The following is a 25,222-nucleotide window of genomic DNA, read 5'->3' as shown; positions in this document are numbered from 1 at the left end:
ATCAAGTGGCAGATCTTCTCACCAAATCTTTGTCCACAGATAGATTTCACTACCTAAAGTCCAAACTCAACATGGCTATCTCCAAGTTCAGTTTGAGGGGGATGTTAATAACTAATCTTGGTTGTCTGTTATTTCTGTTAACTCTATTAATTAGTTATTAGTTAGGTAGTTAAAGTTTTCTTTCTGTGTAAAGACTCTGTAATCTCTCTCTATAAATAAAGATGTTGCTAATCTCTTGGATTAGCTTTTGCCTTCTCATTTCTGTTCCTCTGTTCTTGTGATTCTTATTGTTCTTACATTCGAGACCTTAAAAGGATATTTCCATGATCCCTTGAATATAATGCATTTGCAAGACTGAGTGGGGGTAACAACTTTACACTCTCTGCCAAAAGTTTTTTTTTTTTTTTTTGTTGGGGTAACCGATAAAGGTTAAGATAACAACCGGTAACAAGAGTTACACAGAAGGAGGGGGGATTTCTTCCATCCAAGAAAGTTCATTGTCTATCCTAAGGGCATGCTTAGCCAATCTATGAGCCTCAACATTAAAGTTGCGGCTAACATGAGAAAGAGATGCCCCAGGAAAACTAGACAATAGGACTTTAATATCAGAAAAGATAACCCCCAGTTCATTTAAATACACAGTCTGGCCCTCCAAAGCTGAGACCAAAGAAAGTGAATCAGAAAAAACTTTCTCCACGGGAAGTCCCACATCTTGAGCCCAACGCAATCCTACTAGTAAAGCAACTGCTTCTGCCTGGAAAACTGAAAAGGAACCTGCAAATGAGATAATTAAACCAATAAGTTCATTTAAATTTAAAACTCAAATTTTAGAGTATAATTATTATAGAGTCAACACCAAAGGGAAACCCCTTTGGTTTGACTCTTTCCCTAACTTTTAACATGATAATATAATAGTATAAATTTAAATAACCCCTATGCTAAAAGGAATCATATATCTATTTTGAAAACTATAACTATTAAAATTCTTTAAAGTTAATCCAGATAAAACCATTTATAAATTTTTAGTTAAAATATTTAAGTTGTATTCACATTTGTTATTATTACATCGTTTTATACCTTCATAAGTAAATTTGAAAACATAAACTGAAAATTAAAAAATAGACCCAAATGATAATTATTAATATTATTTTAAAATTGTATGTATTATCCCTGTTCTTGCTATAAGAGACATAATACTTAGTAACTTAGTAAATTTTGATTGATTTACCTTGTAGTGGTTTAGATAAGGCTGCCTTCATTTGTTTGTCTGAGGAGAAAATGACTGCTCCAAAACCAATCACATTTTGAGGGGTTGATATCGCTGCATCCACATATAGTTTATAGTTATTGACTTCTGTCTCTGTATTACTTTGCTCGCTAGTACACCCAGTTGAAACCCCTTTTTTGGTTTTATTTCTTTCTCGACAGATTTCATTATAATAAGAGGAAATCCATATCTTGATTTGGTGTGAAGTTCTTATGGTTCTTCCATGACTTTTCTTATTTCTTTCAAACCATATTGTCCATGCTGAAATTAACACTTTCTCAAAATCTTCTTTTTCAAGTATTTCTGATGCATACAGAAGTACTCCTTTGAAGGTCAGGTCCTCTTTTGGGCTTGCAAGAAAAGGGAAACTCATTTCCTTCCATATAACTTGTGAGAAGGAGCACCAAAAAATTGCATGTGCATTGGTATCATTCCCGAAACCACATATAGGACAATTACTATGAGATGAGCTTTGTCTTCGAAATAGACCACTAAAGGAGGGTAAAATTTCATGAAAACCCTTCCATCCAAAATGTAGAATTTTCTTTGGAATTTTTATTGCCCAGTATGAACTCCACCAAGCTGCCATAACTTCATTTGATGATGAAGGTTGCAAATTTTCTCCTCCTATCGCCAGATTATATCCACTCTTAACTGAATAGTGGCCATGGCTAGTAAAATGCCATAACCAATCATCATCGTGTTCATACAGGGTAATTGGAATTGATAAAATGAGTTGTGAGTCAGGAGTACTAAAAACTTGGCGAATCAGATCTATATTCCATTGTCCTGATTGCTCTATTAATTCTGATACCATCATAAGATTACCAACTTCCTTTGTAATAGGTAGAAAGGAAGGTGGTCGTGGAATCCATGGATCTTTAAACACCCTTGTATTAGCACCATTCCCAATTCTCCTTCTCAATCCTTTAATAAGTAATTCCTTACCCCAAACTATACCACGCCATATTTGAGATGGATGAGAGCTTTCTGTAGCTTCCAAAAAACTTTGTTGTGGGAAATATCTGGCCTTTAGAACTTGTGCCAGAATAGACGTAGGATTTATCAATACCCTCCATGCCTGTTTTGCTAATAACGCTTGGTTATATTGAACAAATCTTCGAAAACCTAACCCTCCTTTTCGCTTAGAAAAACAAAGCTTTTGCCAAGCTCGCCAATGAATTTTCCTCTTTGATTGGAAAGAACCCCACCAATATCTAGCCATTAGTTTCTCTATTTCCTCACAAGTTCCGTCTGGTATAATGAAACACGACATATAATACATAGGCATAGATTGTACCACTGCTTTTAAAAGAATTTCTTTTCCTGCTTGTGAGAATAATTTTGTATGCCATGAGTTTAGTTTTGACCAAATTTTATCTTTGATTGGTCGAAATATAGCTTTTTTATTTCTTCCAACCACCATTGGCAATCCCAGATATGTTTCAATCTCTTCTGTCATCGTCATTGCAAGAGAGGAGACATATTGTACTCTAATTCCTTCAGGAGTATTAGGGGAAAACAAAAGCAGTGATTTGGTGTAATTAATCATCTACAAAACAGTAAAACCAATATTTTATAATATAATAAAATAATAATAATAATAATAATAATAATAATAATAATAATACTATATATACCTGTCCAGAACAAGCAGCATACAGGCTGAAAATTTTTTGTATTGATACTAAAGTTCTCTCTGAAGCTTTAAACATGAGCAAACTGTCATCTGCGAAGAATAAGTGACTAATTGGTGGGGCATGTCTAGCTATTTTTAGACCCAAAATATCCCTCTTTTCCTCTGCATGTCGGATGAGCGCTGAAAATCCTTCTGCACATATAAGGAAAAGGTACGGCGAAAGTGGATCTCCTTGTCTTAAGCCTCTAGTCGGTATTACTTCCCCATAAATTTGCCCATTTAATTGAAAAGAGTACCGAACTGAGTAGACACATTTCATCAATTTATCCACCCATTGTTGTTCAAAACCTAGCTTTAGCAACATTCTCTCTACGAAAACCCACTCAACCCGATCATAGGCTTTGCTCATATCAAGTTTCATTGCAGCAAAATATTGTTTCCCACTTGTATGCCTTCGTAAACTATGTAACCCCTCATAAGCAACTAAGGCATTGTCTGTTATTAACCGACCTGGAACAAAAGCGCTCTGTGTAGCACTTATTACCTTTGAGAGAAAAGGCTTTAGTCTGTTGATTAAAACTTTGGAGATGATTTTATAAAGGACATTACATAAGCTTATCGGCCTGAAATCACTAACAGATGTTGGTTCCTTTATTTTGGGAATAAGAGTTACTATTGTAGAATTAATCAATGATAATTCTTCATTTCCCTCAATACAATCTATCACAGTCCTGGTTACCAATGGTCCTATTATATCCCAATATTCCTGGTAAAATTTTGCATTCATACCATCAGGTCCTGGACTTTTATCTGTAGACATGGCAAATACCGCCTTTCTTATCTCTTCGGGTGTAAATGGTTTTCTAAGTGTTGAGTTCATTTCATCTGTTACTACAGGTTTAACTACTTCAAGTAACTCCTCAATTTTTGGTAGAGATGGGGTTCCCGTTGTGAATAACTGTCCATAAAATTCTGTGATAATCTTGGTCATATCTTCAACTTTCGAGCACCATTCATTATCCCTATTTAAAAGGCCTATCAAGAATACAACTATTAAAACTTAAGAAAATAAAATTAACGTTACATAGTTTTATATAATTTAAAAACTTAAAACTAAAACTAATTAATGTATGTATATAATTTAAAATTTCCTCTTTAGTTTTATATAATAGTTAAGAAACCATGGATACAAAACTTAAAACTTTAAAATATTATTTAAGTAATAAATCTAAGGTCCATGATTTAGTTTCGCATGTTTTTCCTACTGAAAGAGTTATGCTAGTTTTCAAACAAACTTGTTACACCAATTATACCTACTAATAGAAGGCAATTTTGGTATTAAATCCAATTATACCTATCCACATACTTTTTAATATTATAATCTTCATCCTCTTCTTTATTCAAAACCATTCCTTTAATTACAAAAATATCAAGACATTCTAACACAAAAAAACTCGTATTTTCAAAATTATAATTCTGTAAATTAACCTATTATCAACTTTAGAACAGAGACATAACTATTTTTGAAACCTATAACATGTCTTAGAAGTTTATTTTTAAACCACAATTATTTAAGAATTTCACTTTATATTATAGATATGTTGAGTTAACACCTCCACAGTATAGTTGTCTATACACCTTGATTTTCTAACATACCTTGAGATGTGATAAATTAATAAACAACATACCAATATCAAAAAATTACTACTAGAAAACATACCTTTGATAATATTCGTTTTTTGCCTTGTTTTTGCCTTTTGGTGAAAAAATTTAGTGTTTTGGTCTCCTTCTTGTAGCCATTGTATTCTAGACCTTTGTTTCCAATACACTTCCTCTTTAAAAAGCAAATCATTCAATTTTTCTTCCAATTCACCCAATTCCTCTGAGTATGTTGAAAGTTGTTGAAGATTATGCAACTTTGCAATCTGGTCATGAGTCTCCTTAATTTTTTCAGTTAAAGAACCAAATTTGACACGACTCCATAAAGAGAGATTTGTGGAACATCTCTGAATGTTACTGGTAATGGCATTTATAGATGATGTCGAGGAGGAAGACCAACTGTCCTTGATGATGCTTTGGCATTCAGATTCCTTAGCCCACATATTTTCAAACCGAAACCGTGGTCTTTTCCTCATAATCTTCAAGGAATTATCTGTTCTTTCTTGCATATTAACTATTAAAGCTCTATGATCTGAATGGTAATAATCCAAATGGGTTAAAGTGTTTATGGGAAACATCTCGGTCCATGCTTCATTTACCATTACCCAATCTAATCTTTCCTTGATTAGATTTCCATTTGTATTTTTAGCCCAAGTAAAGCGCTCACCCGTAAAAGGCAAAGGATGTAGAGCACACAATTCTATTGTATTTTGAAAAGCTTCCATTTGTGAAGGTCTTCTCAAGTTCCCTCCTTCCTTATCTTGATTAGTCAAGATTTCATTGAAATCCCCAACTACCATCCATGGTCCAGTAGCCACTATTCTGAGGTGTTCGAGCAATTGCCATGTATTATGTCTATTAGAGACCTTAGGATCCCCATAGAATCCACAAAAATGCCATGCCACCACTTGACTTTCCAGTCGTATAAAACAACTAATATGATTGGAAGAGGATCTTATATTTGAGATTTCAACGTTCCCTTTCCACAGTAACATTAATCCCCCGCTTAGACCATTCCGTGGCACTTCATATCCCTCTTCAAAACCGAGACATTTTTTCATATAATCCAGTTTTCCTTCTGCTAATTTAGTCTCCATAAAGAAGATGACATCTGCTTTATGATACTTCAACAACAATTTTGTTTGTCGTAAAGCTATATCACCATTGAGTCCTCTTACATTCCAACTAACTATAGACATTACCTACTTATCATTCAAACAAAAAACTAATATTAAGATATTTAAGAAAGTGTTCAACGTTACGTTTTAGCCCTATTAGGCGCACTAATTAAATTTATTAAATATAATATGGTGTTGTTGTTCCTTTCGTGCCCAATTCCTCATATTATAAATTAAAAATATTTTTCCAAAGACTATAATTTTATATAATTAAAACGTGACCCAAATCTTATAGTTAACTACACTACTTGTATCAATTCATCAAAGTAATTGTAATATTATTTTTCTAATACTTCTCTCATCCTTCCAAATTTTGAATAAATTTTAATTTGTTTTACTCCAACATATGAGTTAATAACACTATTACTATATATAAGTGGTGTAAGCATCATAATTAGATAAGACTCACACATATGCATATTTAACAATATGTAAATTTTTCTGTAGCACTAATACTTGGAGATTTTCTTTAAACTGAATAATGTTACCAATAACTATTAAAAATGGTGAACCAATTTTCAGTAAGTGGTTCAAGGTTTTTTTTTTTTTTTTTTTTTTTGAACAATAGGTGGTTTAAGAATTGAATTATAAAATTATATATATATATATAAAAGCATTATTATTAGCGATTAGTGCTTACATAATTTTTATTGATAAATTATCCCATTTAAAATTAGATGGTTATTAAATTTTGATTGCTCCTATCTAAATTTTTTATTAGAAAATAAATTTGTTGTAATTTGTTATTAGATTTTGAAATAAAATAAAAATGATAATCGAAAAGACAAATAAAATACCAAAACTAATACCTTTTAGATGATACTCCAAAAGTCGACTCTTCCTTTCTTGAGAAATTCCTATTATTCTGCAAAGTATTTTAAAAATGAAGCAAAATTAGAAAAAGGTCTTCAATACTCCAAAGTTTAAAAACTGTTTTATTGTAGAAACAAAACAATGTGCAAATTGTTTTACGTTTTTCTATGTATATATATGCTTTTGTAATTTATCACATTGAAGAAAAGAATTCCTACTAATCTACCATTCTAGTTAATTTCTGCCATTATTATTTTTTATTTGAAAATTAGGAATGCTCTTAATACCATTTAAGTTAATTTCTGCCATTAATTTTCCTTAATTGCTTTTTCCTAGAAATTAGTTCATATACAAAATGAATAAATTAATAAATTAGTTCACGGCTTGTATATCTCCAAATTTTGGTTTTGCAGATTTAGAATCTACAGTATATATATATATATATTATATAATTATGTGTTTTAATTTAAGTCGATATCATTAATTATCTGATATTTTGTTTTCGATGATAGTGAGTGCCTAATGTGAACAGGTGAGAATCAGATCAAAAAATAACAAAATAAAACAAATATTACAAAACTTGAAGAATACAAGTTGATTATTTTTATCCTGATCTGTATAATAGATGAGCTCTACATTCTGTAAGTATATATAGTATAAAATATTAAAAGGAGATATAAGATATAAACATGTAGTGTATACACTCAGTTATACATTTGATATAATGTGATGTGGATTGAGAGCCCATAAAGAAATATGTGTACTTGTGAATGCTTTATATAATAGGTGAAATAGTCAGTGATGACATATATTTTGATTTTTAAGAGAATTAATATATACACACTACTGTTGTATTGACGTGATACATACACACCAATCAATAATAATAATATATGTTAGGATCTATATGATCATCTCTAATGAAAACTTTGGAGTGATTAAAATAGGGGTTGACCTTTGAAATTATCTCATTGAAGAAAATCCCTACTAATCTACCATTCAAATTAATTTCTGTCATTAATATTTGATTTGAAAAATAGGAAAGTTCTTGATACTTTCCAGATACTTTTCCTAATCCCACTTTAATTTTATGATTTTTAAAAGTCTTTCAATATCTCTACATTTAATTTTTTACACTATTTCAGGGTTTAATCTTGTACAAAACATATCAATCCTCTGTATGATGTGAGAATAAAATGAATTAATTTATGAGAATAACTTAAAAATATGTATTTAATTATTAGAATATCCTCTTCATATGGTTTTCTCTCTTATTATTGCCTATAAAGGTGGGATAATATAAGACTTAGTTGGTTATTAAGAAAATGTCAATTTGGGGATAGATTATTGATAATAACATTCCAACAGCTGTAGATAATTAAGTTGATCTTTGAGGATGTAAAATTTATATGCGAGATTATAAGATGGTTGATATCCATCACTTTCTGTAAATTATAATAAGTGTAGCAGTCTTCTATCATTTTTCTTTTTAGTTCATTTACCTTTAAAACTAAAAGTTATAACCATCACTCTAAGTACATACAGAATATTTTTAAAATTTGAGGAATAAAATAGGAAATTTACGCTTTAAAATATGACAAGAGAAACATATACTTAAAACCAGAAAACATCCATGACTTATGTTCTTGAAATAAACACACAACATAACATTAAAAAACACCCAATAATAGTCTACTTTTAGCTAGAAAACAGCCCACACATTTATTGAAATACTTAGTAATAGCAATCCTATCTCATTTGTCAATGAGTTTTATGCCTTTGAATTTTTAGTCTTCCCTTTTGATCCAGAGTTAGCCCCCACTTCAATTGTTTTCCCCTTTGATAGCTCTGAATTTCTTGTTTTCTCAGCTGCATTACCACTCTCTATGAAGGCAATATTAGTATAATCACTCTTATTTGAATCAATCGGTTTCTGATTTAGCAAAGAAACTTCTTCCTTACTTATAGCTCTCTGAGTGTAAGTTGTCCCTTGCTCTTGATCTAATATTTCCATTTAAAGTAAATTAAAAAGAAAAACTATAACATTATGAAATTATTTTTTCAATTTAAATGAGATTAAAATGGTATTTACCAGATATGAAGATTTTCTGCCTCTTAGTGGTTAATCCCAGCACTGCATTACTAGCCTTCTTTAGGGCAACATCCTTAGCCATTTGAGTCACTGATTTATGTATAGGTCCTCCAGTAGTTGAGGAGCGAACCGGCGAAAACATATGATCTAAACCAGTTGTTTTGATTTTATCATCGTACTGTAAGATTGGTCGAGTTCCTGCCTCGATCTCCTCCAAAAGTGCTACACACTCGGTATGAACATGATCCAATAGACCACAAAACTTGCAAAAAGTATTTAGCCTTTCATACTTAAAAGAGATCCACATATTAGATAGTTGGTCCTCCCCCTCAAATAACATTCCCCTTAATAAAGGACGATTTATATCCCAAAGTACTCTAATTCGCATAAAAGTTCTTGAGTTTTCAGCATCATATTCAGCAAAAATTCCTATTATCATTCCAATTTTTGACCCAAAGTTTCATTAATGTTTTTTATAGGAATACCATGAACTTGGATCCAAAACGAAATATTCTTAAAATCCTCCACTACAACCTGATTAATCCCAGATGACTCCACAAGCGACAGATAATGACCCAAAAAATGCCATGGTTGACCTCTAATAATCCTTTGTTTAACAAATTCTGATTGAAAAGTTATGAGAAACATACCATCAGTAGCTTCCTCCATCGTTATTCCTGGTTGTTTCCTCCACAATCCTGAAAAGAAGTTTCTGCATGATTGAGGATTAAAAGGTTTGTCAGTTAGGAGTTTTCCATAAACAATATTGGGTAACACTACAGGACCAGATTCAGTAGCACTATTTGTGGCAGATATGACAACCAACTCTTGAGGATGGAGCCTGATGGTTTCAGAAAAGTCATCATAATGAGGCTCCATTTTGATTTAGAGAGTGAAAAAATAATTGAGAAATAAAAGAAGAGTTCTCTATTTTAAAAATCATGCAAACACTTTCTAATATAAGCTAACACACCAACCATAAGGCTTTTTAAACACAGCTCATTTGAGTCATGGTAGGAATTAGCATTAACTTGCTATGTGAATTACAATTAATGTAGATACTAAAGACTTTCCTAATATAATATAGATATTTTTAGTAATAAAATTTATAATCAATGTAGATTATATTGACTATTATCTGATATGATATATATTGATATTAATGAGCCCTTTCACACACCAGCTCATATGACAGATTAGTAACAATTTTATGAAGTACAATTAAAATAAATTAAAATCAATTAGCGTGTTTTTCAAAATAGTGTAGATATCTTAGGTTTTCCTTATACAATATAAAATATAATTAGTAATAAATATTTATAATTAATGTTGATTAAATAGCCTATTACCTAATATGGTTTACATTGCCATTTATGAGTCCTATGATACAGCTCATTTGAAAACTAGATATCAATCAAAAACGTTTGCACAGTAAAATTACAATTAAAATACTCTTAATTTTCTATGTGAATTGTAATTAATATAAAACCTAAAACGTAAAGAAATTTGTAATTTATGCTGATTATACAGCTATTACTTGAAAAGATATATACAGTTATGTATGAGCCCTTTTAGGCACAGCTCATCTCAGAATCCAGTTACAAAATAATACAATTTTATGGATAAGTCAGCCCTCAAAAAAATAACTGCAATAAATTAAAATTTATAACTCTAAAATTATATTTAATCAATAGATATCCAAGGAAATCTTGAGACACTTAGTCAAATTTAACCTCTTACTCATGTATGAAGAATTTCATCATATTTGAAAACATTGCAAAATTGAATTTCCATTTTTCCAATTTTTTAGTTTTCCTAATTAAACTATTATTTCTAAAATAATTGGTATTTGGAGAGAAAGAACTTTTAGTTTTAACTAGCAATAGAATATAAAACAGAAAAAGAATTAAATTAAAACAAAATAGGTTCAAAATTGTACCCTACTCACCTCTTAATGTATATTTTCACTCCTTGATAGAAGTCCCATATGCAATCTTACCATATTTTCACTACTGTCATAATATGTCGATCAAGACAAGAGCCCCCAATTAAACATTAACACTTTTCAATCTTGCTATTCATATTACAGAAAGAAACAATTTTTATTAAGAAAATATTTTAACAAACTGAATTATCATACCAACCGAAAGACCTTACTAGTCTTATCAAAAAACATTTTACCACCATACTGGTTTACCAAAAAAACAAAACAAACCATACTGGCTTACATAAAACATGCCTGAACGTAACTATGAAGCACCCAAAAGTGTAAACCACGAAAGACAAAACATACCACAATAAATTTGTAAAAACATCGTGACCCAGAAAAGAAAAACCACATATCCTTTAAAATTCATCATTGGAAAATCACCATAAGATCAAAACTAAATAGATTGGTAAAACCAAATACTGGAATAAGGATATTAAGAGATGCAATAATACTATTCAGGAAAACCAACAACAAAACTGAGATTTAATTCTATAATTTGGAACTACCTATGCTTACTTCAAAAGAAACTGAAGAAAAAAAACGAAAGCAAATTCTGGGATCCCAGCGAAGAATTAAAACATCCATAAATTTAAAACAGCATCCAAAAACATTTTAACAGAGAAAAAACTCTTGAACCAAAGCCGGGATATCAGATTAAACAAAAGAGGGCAACATAAACAAGCAAATTAAATTACAAATTCAAAAGGAAATCTGACTCAAAATTATGCTTCAAAACATTTCCAAAGTAAATAAAAGGTAAAACAAAATTAAGAAAAAAACCTAACCTTTTCCAAAATAGATAATGACCTAAAAAATTTCAACACTTCTCAATTGCTTCTGAGAATCAGCAGAAGAAAGAGTGACCCAAATTACCATCTCCCAAGGCCAACCGAGCTCTCCATCTCCGATTGCCCATCCTAGGCCGACCCCAAAACATCCCAAATCCCTCACAGAAAAAAACAAAAAAATATATTATTAACCGTGAATTTAAGTTACTCTAAAAATCCACTCAGCTAAGAGCAATTACAGAAAGAAACCCTAATACCAATGAAAAAACAATATCCACAAACAACAATCATATAGAGATAAAGGGGAAAAAATTCATATTACCGGGGAAATGGATTCATAGATCGAGAAAAACGCAGAGAGCTCAATCTTCCTGAGAAATGTCTTCGACCTTGAAGCATGGACAAATGATAGATCTATCTTCTTTTTTCTTTGTTTCGCTTGATGATAATAAATAAATGAGATGCCAAATAAGAACACCCCCAAAACTTGATTTTTCATCAAAACCCTAATCTTCTTTCCCAAAAACCAAAACTCAGATCAAGTAAGAAAACCCCCTTTGCCACCTCTGACATCGAATGGAACGGCCTTGCATGAGGTCCAAGACGAATTGGGGAAACTTGATTCGGTGTTTGTTTTGATTGAGTGCAGAAAACCATGATCTTCTGCCTTCCGAATGAGAACTCGATCTCCTTTTCCACCCATATGTTTACATCTTCCCTAACTTTATCACCCTACATATGAAAATTACAAAAAAAAATAAAAATTGGAATAAATGAATGAACAAAGAAAACAATTATAGATATAGAATAAAAAGAAAATGAAATTATACCTCCAATGTAAGGTCGACGTTTTCCACTTTTGCGTTGTAGATTGTTTCAGTGATTTCTTTAAAAGATGGAATTAAGTGAATGCGATTATCAACCCATAAGGCGTTTGCAACCGAAAAAAGTGGTTGTTGTTCTTCTGTGTTCTGACGATTTGTTTGGTTTTGAGTAGTGGGAAGAGGGGAAGGGGTGGAGGCCTTAGAGACAGAGGAGTGGAGAAGAGACACCATAACAGAAGATTTTTGGTTCAAATCTTGGATTCCTTCTGAACCAAGAAATTTCAACAACTGCTCTAATGTCTTACCTTCAGCGCCAGCAGCCAACATATTCAGCATCAAATTTATTGACAGAGGAGACATTACAACGTTTTTAGCACTACTCACATTCTTTTTCATCTCGTTAAGAATCAATTGTGTTGCAAATTGGATGCAAAACTCCATGGCTTCTAGCTTAATTCACGTTGCAGAGATCAATGGAATTAATGGAGTAGAGAGCAAGAAAACAAATGGTGAAACGTGATGGTTTGGGAATAGGTTCGAATTATTAGTATATATACAAGTTTAAGGATTTAGATTTATAATTAATTAAAAACATTAAATGTTCTTTATCAAAAATAAAAAGAAACAATCCGATGTCTGTTTGATTATTCTGAGATATTAGAAGTTTCCATTCAAAAACACATACTAAATCTTTTATGCCCTGCAGGGCTGCAATAATTGCCTGAAATTGATTTTTTTTTTTAAGGTAATTGCTTAAAATCGCCTAAACAAATTAATTATTTTATACTGTTTCAAAAAAAAAAATTAATTATTTTATAAAAAAAGGTAATTGCCTGAAATTTAAAATTGATTGTCCCATTATTATTATTATTATTTTTCTGAAAGGTAATTGCTTAAAATCGCCTAAACAAATTAATTAATTATTTTATATTGTTTCAAAAAAAAATAATTATTTTATAGAAAAAAGGTAATCACCTGAAATTTAAAATTGATTGTCGCAAAATCTTTTATAACATAATTCAGCCATAAATCATTTTCATTGACTTCTAATTGTTAAAATTACTCGTTTTATTCTAACATATTATTTTATTTTTTATTCACATAAGATTCAATATTTTTTCTTAAATTAAAAAATATTTAGTAATTTTATTTTTAAAACTTTCGAAACTACTTGATTTTATTCCTTAAAATAAATCCCTTGGTAAAAATTATACTCTAAAATATAACAGTTAGATAATTATGCTCACTAGGTTCATTTTCTTTTTCTGTTAGATTCAGTTTCTTTTACCATTATAAATTAGTATTTTAATCCCAAAATTTTAACTAATACAAAATTTTGCAGGAAATTTTTAAAAATATATATCTTTTATGTTTAATTTATAATTTTACAGTCTAAAATTTTTAATTACAAAAATATACTTATAAAGTTTTAAAATTACAAAAATGTACTTTACTCAACAAAATGTAAAAAAATAACGAGAACTTAACCTCACGACAACTATAAATTAATTGTAAATAAACTATAAAATAATAAAAAATAACCAGATAAATAACCTCATAACAACTATAAATAAATTATAAAATAACAAAAAAAAAAACAGTTTATTATATTTACTAAAGAGGTATTGTTGTAAATAAAAAAGTTCAAAGAGTAAAAATAAAAAATTGTCCGTTTTGATGTATTTTTATAGTTTTTTTTTTTTTCAAATTATTGGTCTATTTTGTAAATTTTTAAAATTTTTCACATTTTATTAAAAATATAATTTCAAAAATTATAATGTTCTATTAATTTTGAAAAAAAAAAAGTAATAACAATTATTAAAAAATCTGACAAAATATTAAATTATTTAAAAAATATTACATTTACTTAAAAAAACCTAAATTATTCCTTAAAATTTTCAGTCTTTATTTTATTTTTAAATCATAACTTAAGAAATCAAACTAAAATTATTGAAAATTCAATAAATAATTTAAACAAGTTAAAATTTTGTGAAGAAAAAATTAAGCTTATTTATATTTATAAACTCATATCTTACAAAATAAAGAAAAAAAATTCAATAAATAATTTTTATATATATTTTTTTTTAGAAAAAAAGTTAGAAATATAAAAAATGTTATGTTGACTTAAGCAAATTTAATTTTTTGGAGAGAAAAAAAAATAGACTTCCCTGTAAAATTTACTTTTTTAAAAAATTAAATTTTAAATATATTTTTTATATCTAAATAGATTTTTTAATAAAAAAAATAATTTTAGGAGAATTTTTAACCAACCGTATATTTTAAGGACTGAATTAGTATTGTTTAAAGTTCAGGGAATAAAATTGATAATTATTCTAAAAAAAATACTTTAACAGTTACAACTTTTAAAGTTGCCCACCATGTCCACATTATATTAAATAAATGATTTTTTTTTTTTGGTAAAAAAGTAACCTTTCCTTAAAAAATATATATATGTGGTCGTTAATTATATTGAGTAACACTTTATATAAATTTAATCTTAAAAATTAGACCTAACAAGATTACTCAAATAAATAACTCTTATTGGAGATGCTCTTAGATGGTGATGATACATAGATATTAATATCATATTAAAGATATTTTATATTAAACATTTCCTTGTGAATAAAAAAATCGGTTATTATTATTCTAAAAGAAAATACGGTGAGTAGAATAGCCTAGGGCTGCTTATCAAAATCGACAAATTGCAGTTTAAATTCGGACCACAATAAATCAAATCGTAATAGGTGAGACAGTCTTTGGTACTTCTGTTAATCTAATTCGTTCTTGATTAAACCAAATCAAACCGTTTACAATATATATAATTTATTTGTTATATATATATGAAACACTTCTTAATGGGTATTACCTAATGGTATTAAACAAATTAAACTATAAATATTAATTTAGAAATATTAAATTATTAGATTTTGATCCAATGACGAATAATAAAAGAGAAATTTTAATATATATATATATGCTTATTTAGCTACATAATTAAAAAAAAATAAAAAAATATCTCTTTTTATACTATATCAAAAATATGTTTAGATACAAAATATTTAAGTCAAACTCATTTTTTTTTTATCTTTTTTTTACCGATTTTTTTTTCTTAATTTTTTTCCAACAAATGGAACAACCCTAACCCATATAATGTAAAAATAAGAGATTAAACTAATTAGATAGAAAAATTAAGCTTAAAAACTAAAATTTACCAATTCATGGGTAATACCCATTAAAAGTGCACCTATATATATAAAAATCCTCTTAGTCGAGTTGGTCAGGTTATTAGTTTGGATGGGTTATATTTTCGTCAAGTTTTTCAGTTTGTATTTTTCGTCGGGTTATCTCGGTTTAGTTTGAGCGGGTTACAATTTGGACGGTTTACAAAAATCTATGTACAACAGTAATGACCACCATAGGGTTTTATTAGATTTTCAGTCCAATAATCAATCACAATTCCAATTTTAAACCCTAAATTAATGCACACATATTAAAGTAATAAACATACTCAAACAGCAATTCCAATATTTAATGGGAGAAATTTCCATTGTAAACTATCTTTATTATGACATAAATTGGTTTTTTTTTTTTTATCCCTTTATAAGAAACCCGTTAAAATGGACACTGGACAGCTATTATTTTCTCACAGTTTTATTCATCTTTTAAAAAAATTATAGTTTAATTAATTATTTATTTATTTGTAGGATCAGCTTTATTGGAAGACTAGGCAACGTATCCGCGCTTCGCGCGGTTTTTATAATAATTAGAAACAATTTTTAATGATAAAAAAAAATAATAAGTGGTGTGTTAATATATTTAGCACAATTTAATTAAATTTTTTTTTAATTGTATGCTATAAGTTATGTTAAATTTAGTGCATAATAAAAGTTATTTTTTAATTACATAATTTTTATTAATTATTAATAATTGACTTTAATTAATATTTTTTAACTACAACATTGTCATTAATAATTTTTTGAAATATTTAATTTATAAATGATATTTTATTTTTTAAAAGTAACTTGCATATTAAAATATTATTGTGCATTGAAATACAACTGAAAATGTTGTGCTAAATATAATATTTTTTTTTTTATTTTTTATGTTAAATTTAGTACAATATTAGAATCTTGCATTGGTAATAACACCAAAGATGCATATTAAAATTAAAGTTGATATCCCTCACTAAAACCATTTCAATAAAATTTAATATTGAGAAGAAATATATTGTTCTATGTATCCAAAAATTCAAATGTAAGTTTTCTTTAATAAATAATAAAAGAAAAGAAAGAATAATTAACAAACAATATTTGTTTTAATAAAACAAATAATTATTTAGAAGTATAAATATCCTATTTCTCTACTACACAATTTATTAAATGAAAAAAATTATTTTACATGTGCCAAGTGATACACACTTTTATGCTAAGAGAGGTTTAGATCTAGATAATGAGTTGATTTAGAACAATTCTTTACCTTTCAATATGTAATAAAGTCTTGCTTCTTATTCTACTCTTGTTTTTTTCTTCTTTTTCTTAAGCTAGCAGGTTATTCAAAAAAAAAAAAACAGCTGTACTATCTGAAATATACAATGATTTAAGTTATAAAAGAGATATTATTTGATACAAAAGAGTGTCTCAAGGGCAATAAACCTATAGTAGTTTACATCAATAATATAAAATTGATATATATATTATATATCTATTCTATATAAAGTGTGCCTATATAACTAAATTTTTGTTTTATGAGAAATTCATGGGTGAGTTTTTATTTATATTTAATAAAATAATAAAATATTATTTACATATAATAAAATAATAAAATAATAAAATAAAAGTAAAACAAACAGATAAGTTTTGATTATATAATATTCAAATAGATATTTATTATATAATGTCGTTTTATTTGTGATTCAAATAGGTAAGTTTTGCTGGTTATTTATATGCAAATAGAAAAATAAGTTACTATAATTAATAGAAGTCATCAGAAAATAGAAAAAAAATAGCTATAATAACAAATAAGGAAAGAAGAGTAAGAGGTTGAGGATATACTTGGTATAAAGGTGTTGTAGTAAAACGTAACAGCCTTTGAATTATAGCCATAGATCTTCACACTCTCGGGCTTCCATCCATCTGGACCAGTTCTGTACAAATATACATAACATATTTTGTTGCTGGGTCGTCTAATCTAGCTGCATAAATCTGACCAATTTTAAAAACATCATTATTAATTTATTATTCATCATAATTATACAAAATAAATAAATAAATAAAGCAATTAAAAAATGAGAAAGAAAAAGATGAACCTGATTACTATAGGCATCCCCAAATGCAATACTTATCTCGTCCCTTGTATATTTAGCTGAGGAACAGCTTGTGGTTATTATTGAAGATGGTATACATTCAATGATATAGGATAACCATATATTGCTACGATAACCATACATTGCTACGGTACCTATCTCTCTCATATCACTCTTTTTCTTTTTTATCAACCTAACAATTTCTTCATCAACCAAATTAAGCGAGAGGATATACGTACGTACTGATTCAGTACATATTTTGTTTTATAATTAATTAATTGTTAATCAATTTTTTTTTATGTATAATGTGAAACTTTAGGCTTAATTAGTTCCATTCTAGCCCAATAAAATTAAGTCAGATCTACTTCTCACTTCCCTTTTATTATATTTTAATTGTTTTTTCTTTACGTGATTCTTTATATATTCTCTATATATTTCTTTATATATTTAGTCATTGTTATTATTAATGATTTAAAATTGAATTATTGATCTTGGGTATTAATTAATGATCAACATTATTATAATTTATAAGATATTTATTATATTTTATGATTCTATAATGTTCAGAGACTCACCAACGAATCAAGCGGAAGACATGTTTGATCCACACAGCAGAAGTTTGCGAAATCTTGCAAAACAACCACGCCCGAATCCGCAAGTATATTAAAACTAACATATATTCTGTGCATATATTGGAGCATTTCTACGATACATATAGTGTTACAACATTGTCCATAATAACATTATTTATTAAAAGCTTTTCAAATAACTGATTTCCGTACGTACTTTGAAGCAAAAGTTGGTGGCACTATATATATATATATCTACATATATATTCTTAATTAATTAATTCATTGTATATATTATAATATATACCAAACACAGAGTTCGGTATCTATTTTGAATCAGTATATGAATGAAGTTTTCTTTTTCTGCTAAAATTAATGAATAAAAGTTGTGTATATATATAGTTATGCTTATACATGCACAACACAAGTACTTGATGTTTATGCTTCCCTAATAATTGGATAATTTATTAGTCGTTGGAATGAATGGTTCACAAAGTGTGTATATAATATATATTTAATGGAAATACACTCATCATCATGTGTATGAGCTTAATTATATTTTTTATTTTGTCTATCTATTATTTTATTTGAAAACAGGTGAATAAATGGTTACAATATACACAACAATTAAGGACATCACTCCAACTACAGAAAGTTGGAAGATTGAAATGAGAGTGTTAGAAAAATCTGGAAAGCGGACAAGTAAGAGTTCACCACTCAAATATTAAAAGCTTATGTTAGCAGATAAAAAGATATACAATCAATTTATTTACCGTTTAAATTGTCAATACTCTACTAATAAATGCTATATTTTCCGAATTCTGACTATAAACGCGCTGCAACAGATTATTATTTCATAAATATATTTTTTTTCCTTAAAAATAAACACAAGGTAATGATGTTGAAGCAGTAATATTTGGCACTGAAATTGACGCTAGAGAAAATACTTTGGAAGTGTACCACACTTACTACATCAGCAACGCCTATGTCAAAAAAATAGCCCCGCCTTTCGATAAAAAGCGAGACTACAAATATACTTTGACAGTGAACTCAAGAACAGAAATCGAAGAAATCCAAACAGAAGACAACCAGATATCAGCACCAAACTATGATTTCATTCCGTTTAGCGACCTGCATACACCTAAAGAATTCAGCAAACCTATAGGTATTTACAATTTGATTTTCATAAATATATATTCCTCATTGACTAACTATTTAATATTTCAATTTATTAGATATTTTGGCTATTGCTCTCAAAATGAACCCACCAAAAGAAGTCAACACTCCCTATGGACCACATACAATTCAAGAGATATACTTAATTGATGAAAGGTAAACTATACATTTAATCTACCACTATAAATACACCCTTGTGTTCATTTTTATTGCGATATATTAAATATTATTTGATAAAATTTATGCTAATACATTTTTTTTATTTCTTTACAAAGTTGTAGCTTCAAACCAGTATGTTTGACGATGTGGGGACATAAAGTCCACGATGAATGCTTACAATTAGCAGAAGTAATCGAAGACAGACCCATAATATTGGGATCAAAACTAATTGTTCAAACCAAGAGAGATTATTGCATTAATTAAACTACTGATATTTAAAAGCGAAAATTTAAAAATTCAATTAACACATGTCATAAAAAATAGATTTATACAATCGCGATGAAAAAATCATATGTGACAAGCCAACATGCGGCCAAGAAGGATTTCCTACACCACGGTATATTACAAAAAATTTATGATGTTATTGAAATTAAGTTAAAATTAAAAAACATACTAATAATCTTATTATGCATTTTACAGTGCTATAGCATATGTTGAACTTGATGACAATACAAAGAGCCTATCTGCTATCATGTTCACAAATATTGTAGAAAAAAATATTTTCGGGTACTGCTGCCAAACTAATGAAATATACTTCAGAGGTATAGTTTTTAAAAAATAAAATAGTTTTACATGCCTTTCATAAGTTGATTTTTTTAATTAAATAAATTATGCACACCATGTCTAATCATCTTAAATGAAAATGTATCACTGTTTGCAAGAACACCGCCGCTTTGTCGACACTACGATATTCAATTTATCAAAGAAAAAATGGATAATCCAGATATATGCGGACCCGGCTAGAATGAAAAGTGCAAAATACAAAAATTACACTATTGTCTCTATCGAAGAAAATGAAGATTGAAATCCACCAATGACTATCATTAGTTTTCTTATCTACAATTTTTAGACTAATGCTATCTTCAATTATCAACAATTGGAGATTGATTTTTAATTTTCTTTTTATCTTACACCCATTTAAGTAATGTTTCTTTAAGTATGAGAATATCAATTTTTAGTTTATTTTTGGATTAACTTAAGAACATATTTAAATCATTAAGCTTTCTTAAACACTAATATATTGCATTCGGTATTCACTTTTAATTGACAACATTATAAACTATAATATTTAGATACACATAATAATAATCTCACCTAATAACTAACAATATTTTTTCTTTAATTTTTAATCGTATCACTTTCAAATAACATAGAAAAAGCTTAGCATAAAATTTAGTATACGTGCCTCGCACGTAATTTTTTGCTAGTGTATCTATTCTATATAAAGTATGCCTATATAACAGAATTCTTAGTTTATGAGAAATTCATGGGTAATTTTTTTTTTTAAAAGTTTTTTATTCAAAAATAATCTATTCTATATTTCAATAGCTCCGATTGATGAGGAGGTATTTAAATTATTTGGTGACTTTTTTGGCTTTTAAATATTCTTAAGAATATATACTTTCTCTGCGAAGGAAAAACCTAAAAAAAATCGGCTGGAGTCGTACAGCTTCTTTCAGAGTCGCATACTCGCATCCATGGAAATACGAAGAATATATTGGAATGGATTTTCAATTTTCGGAGAAAGAGATTTGATTTTAAATTCAAGATTCTTTCCCTGAAACTCGAAAGGCTTTAACCGTTTCAACAGGGTTGAACGGGGTTGGAGCTTTACCTATTTCGGATGATGCTACTAATTCACAATCTCACTCTCAGGTTGATTGAAATTCCATTCCACTCCTATTTATCTATTTCTCTCTCAGTTAGTGTTGTTTTAATAATAAATATTTCTCTGTGATTGAATTGTACTTATTGGCTGAAGAATTTTGTGGGTTTTCAAAGTTTCTCTTAAATTTCTCTGGTTGAATGTGGAATTTTAGTTGTGTTTGCTCTATCTGATATATTGTGGGTTTCATGAATATTACTTTGACAAGAGAATTTAGAACCTGGTTTTGAGTTCGATTAATTAGTTTTCAATTTCATGTATCTTTAATAGATATTCGTTCTGTTATTCTGTTTCTCCAACAAAATCTTTATAATATGAAGGTAATATGTCCATGTATGAAGTTAATTAAAGTATACATATATCTATCTATATATTTACATATAGATCTTAGCTCAAACGATTCTTCTCACTTATTCTCTTCCTTTAAAAACTTTTGATTGAAATCGCTGTGGCAATTGCAAGTTGGGAGAGTTTTGTGGATTTCATCCATACTTGTCTGTCATAGAAATAAAATTCTCACTTTATGTAGGACCTAATTTTTATCTGAACTTCTGACAGTACTAAATATTTATATATATATATAAAAAAAAAATATAAGCAGAGTGATAATTGGAGCCCCATGGTTGCTTCAACTATTTAAGTTCTTCTTCTCATGTTTCATGTTCTTTTGTACATAGCTTCCATCTTGCTTAATTCAAGAATAGAATTTTGACATTGGACAAAATGACAACAAAGAAAGGAAAGCACTCCCAGGTATACTACTTTAATGTGTTTTTCTTCTTTGTTCTTCTGTTTTTGGGGTTGATTTTGTAAGTTGTTATTTCTATACAGTTCTATGTTACATATCTAATACTAATATCTTTTATTTAGGCATCTATAACCTCTCTATTTCTTTTTCCTTTCCTAGAAAATCAGAACTATGGAACAGGATGGGAAGACCATTAAACTTCAAATTATAAGTAAACGAAATTCCTCTTTGCGTGTTGTTTTTATGATCATGATGTTATTATCTATCTCACTGTATATTTGCCTGATGTTTAAAAACTTGACAAATGTTTTAATGAATAATATATCTGTTACTTTTGTTGTTATATGATCACATTCTTTCATCCCAATATTCTTTTATAAATTTGTGATGCATTTTTCTGTTGCAATTGCTAATTGTCATTCTTGCTGTTTGGATATGCAGTGGGACACTGCTGGTGTTAGGCTATTTTTAGCCTATGTTTTGGATCCAATTTATGTGCATTTTTAGCTGTGTTGGGACGGAATTACGCTTGTTTTCTATGTTTTCAGGTTCTTTGGAGTAAAAGAGGTCTCGGGTGCAGAAATTCATTAAAAGACGTGCTGAGCCGAAGAAAAACTTAATTTTTGAGTTTTTGCATATCTGGCCGCGGCGATGAAGAGGCTCGCCGCGGCGAGTTACGAGATACAGAGAGAGGCTGAAATTGGCAAATTCTCGCCGCGGCGAGAGGAAGCTTGGCCGCGGCGAGATCCCGTACGGACCAGGGGTATTTTTGTCCATCGAACCCTAAATTTCAAGTATAAATAGAAAACTGCGATTGGAAGTCAGGGAGAGCGATTTGGAACCCTAAAACACAGCTGAGAGCGGCAGGAAGAGCATAGCGATTCAAGTGAAGATCCAGAATTCATCCTCCAACAGTTCTTTTCTTTATTCCTCTTTAATTTATTTATGTTGAATATTGCTATAGGAATGGTTATGGATTTATTTCTGAACTAAATTTCCCATTTAGGGAGGATGATGATTGTTGTTTAATGTTTTGCCTAGTTAATGTTTAATTACCATTCCTCAATTCTTGTGTGTGAAATTATCTTAATTTGTGTTTAACTTCATGTTTAAGATTGATCACCTTGTGCATGCTCTATGATCTCAATTCAAAATCTGAAAAGTGAGAATTGAGAATGCTAAAATTAGGATAATCGATGTTCTATGTGAAACGAAAGTATTTACATGACTTATGTGACGAGTAGATTATTGCTTAATGCTGATTTCATGTTAGTTTAGTTAAGGAATTAATTAGATAACATGTGATTTAGAATCTAGAAGATCTGAAAGGAGCTAGGTTATTTTATAATCTGTCATTCACCCCAAGAATAGGATAGTAATTAATCATTAACGATTTGGGTAAACAACAACAGGATTCTCCTCCCTATTGTCTCATCTTGCTTAACTTTAAATTGTGTTATTAAGTTTTCTGAATTTCTTTCAAATTTTACTGTTTTTAAACCGTAATTGCTTTTGATTTACCGAATAGAATCATAAGTATAATTTAGTAGTACTTAATCCAATTCCCTGTGGGATCGACCTCACCTGTGTGAGATTTACTACTTGATTGCGTATACTTGCGTAGCGTTTAAAAATATAGCAACAAGTTTTTGGCGCCGTTGCCGGGGAATTGTTAAAGATTAATATTACATAAAATTATACTAACTTCTACTTTGGTATATTTTCTCTTGCTGATTTTTCTAACCTTTTTCTTGCAATATTTTCTTGATTTATTTCAGGAATCCTAAGTGCATGCGCCGTCAAGGACAATCAGTCATATTACCAGTTGATCCTGAAATTGAGAAAACTTGCAGGAAGAATCGAAAGAACAAGAGGCAAGAAAGAGTTTCAGCAACTGCTGAAACATCAGAAATCATGGCTGCCAATGTGAACAATAATGTTGGGAACAATGGGCGTAATAATGGTAATAATGGTGGCGCTGTGGAAGATCAAGCTAATGGCCGTAGCTTGAGAGATTACATTCTCCCTACTCTGACGGGAGTGCAGTCATGTATTAGGCCACCGGCAGTGGATGCAAACAACTTCGAGATCAAACCTGCCATCCTTCAAATGGTGCAGTCTTCAGTTCAGTTTGGTGGTCTCCCTTCTGAAGATCCTAATTTGCATCTCTCTAACTTCATGGAACTTTGTGAAACTTTTAAAGTTAATGGAGTTAGCGACGATGCCATTAGATTGAGGTTGTTTCCATTCTCGCTCAGAGAACGAGCCAAGAGTTGGTTGAATTCTTTGCCACCGAATTCTATTGCTACATGGAATGATCTGGCAACAAAATTCTTGTCAAAGTTCTTTCCTCCAGCTAAGTCTGCAAAGCTAAGAGGAGAAATCAACAATTTCTGCCAACAAGATAATGAATCTCTCTATGAGGCTTGGGAGAGGTTTAAAGATCTGATCAGGAGGTGTCCCCATCATGGTATAGAGAAGTGGATGCTGGTTCACAACTTCTACAACGGGTTGGTTGGTAATACTAGAACTCTAATAGATGCAGCAGCGGGCGGAGCTTTTATGAGAAAGAGTGCTAATGAGGCATATGATCTATTGGAGGAGATGGCTCTAAACAACCAGCAGTGGCCAACTGAAAGGAGTCAATCCAAGAAAGTAGCTGGTGTGTTAGAAGTCGATGCCATCACAAAGTTAACGGCTCGGAGTTGAGGCATTGACTAAAATCATTGCAGGGCAAGCTAAGCAAGCCCAAATTGTTTGTGAGTTATGTGGAGGAAGTCATCACTTTTCGGAGTGCCAAGCAGATGTGGATGATTTGCCAATGGATGAAGCTAAGGCCATTGGGAATTTTTCAAAGAACAACAACAACAACAATTATGGGTTCAACCAGAATAACAACCGAAGAAATAGTGGGTTCTATCAACAAAGAAATCAGAACCAACAGTTTAATCAGCAACAATCTTCTGGTGGAAGTTCTAGCTTGCAGACAGATTTACTGCTCCAATTCATGACTGAAACTAGATCTTCAATTAAAGACCTGCAGACTCAGATGGGCCAGCTAGCAACTCAGGTAGCAACCCGCCCTCAAGGAAATTTGCCTAGCACCACTGAAGTTAATCCTAAAGAAAACTGCAAGGCAATTACCCTGAGGAGCGGTAAGAAGTATGATGGGCCTGAAGTACCACAACCAGTTGAGGTAGATGTAGAAATAAATGCTCAACCAGTGCCGACACCAACACCGACAGCAGAGAAGGCTACTGATAGCCCAGCACCATCACAACAGTCTCCACCG

The 25,222-nt window shown here is 29.8% G+C and overlaps 1 protein-coding gene, 2 long non-coding RNA genes and 1 other non-coding gene across 4 annotated transcripts; 1 reads left to right on the top strand and 3 right to left on the bottom strand.

The window, feature by feature from the left end:
- Positions 1-8,103: 8,103 nt before the first annotated feature.
- On the bottom strand, positions 8,104-12,931 carry LOC115707110 (uncharacterized). Its single transcript, XM_030634960.2, has 3 exons — positions 11,424-12,931; positions 8,649-9,360; positions 8,104-8,557 (listed from the first exon to the last, which is right to left on the bottom strand). The coding sequence occupies exons 2-3, from the start codon at positions 9,085-9,087 to the stop codon at positions 8,328-8,330; spliced, it is 669 nt and encodes a 222-aa protein (XP_030490820.2). The 5' UTR covers positions 9,088-9,360; positions 11,424-12,931; the 3' UTR covers positions 8,104-8,327.
- A 4,225-nt stretch (positions 12,932-17,156) lies between these two features.
- LOC133031202 (uncharacterized) lies at positions 17,157-20,638 on the bottom strand. Its single transcript, XR_009684664.1, has 3 exons — positions 18,128-20,638; positions 17,556-17,611; positions 17,157-17,451 (listed from the first exon to the last, which is right to left on the bottom strand). It is a non-coding gene; the product is annotated as an uncharacterized LOC133031202 (long non-coding RNA).
- Positions 20,639-20,894: 256 nt separating this feature from the next.
- On the top strand, positions 20,895-22,996 carry LOC115706465 (uncharacterized). The gene is made up of 3 exons (XR_009684663.1): positions 20,895-21,172; positions 21,860-21,935; positions 22,090-22,996. It is a non-coding gene; the product is annotated as an uncharacterized LOC115706465 (long non-coding RNA).
- Positions 22,997-24,297: 1,301 nt separating this feature from the next.
- On the bottom strand, positions 24,298-24,404 carry LOC115708433 (small nucleolar RNA R71). Its single transcript, XR_004009933.2, has one exon. It is a non-coding gene; the product is annotated as a small nucleolar RNA R71 (small nucleolar RNA).
- Between the last annotated feature and the right edge of the window lie 818 nt (positions 24,405-25,222).

The sequence above is a fragment of the Cannabis sativa genome, chromosome 1, assembly GCF_029168945.1.
Source record: "Cannabis sativa cultivar Pink pepper isolate KNU-18-1 chromosome 1, ASM2916894v1, whole genome shotgun sequence".
NCBI classification, from domain to species: domain Eukaryota; kingdom Viridiplantae; phylum Streptophyta; class Magnoliopsida; order Rosales; family Cannabaceae; genus Cannabis; species Cannabis sativa.
Note: the sequence above shows the minus strand (reverse complement) of the source record. Positions and strands in the feature narration are given on the sequence as shown.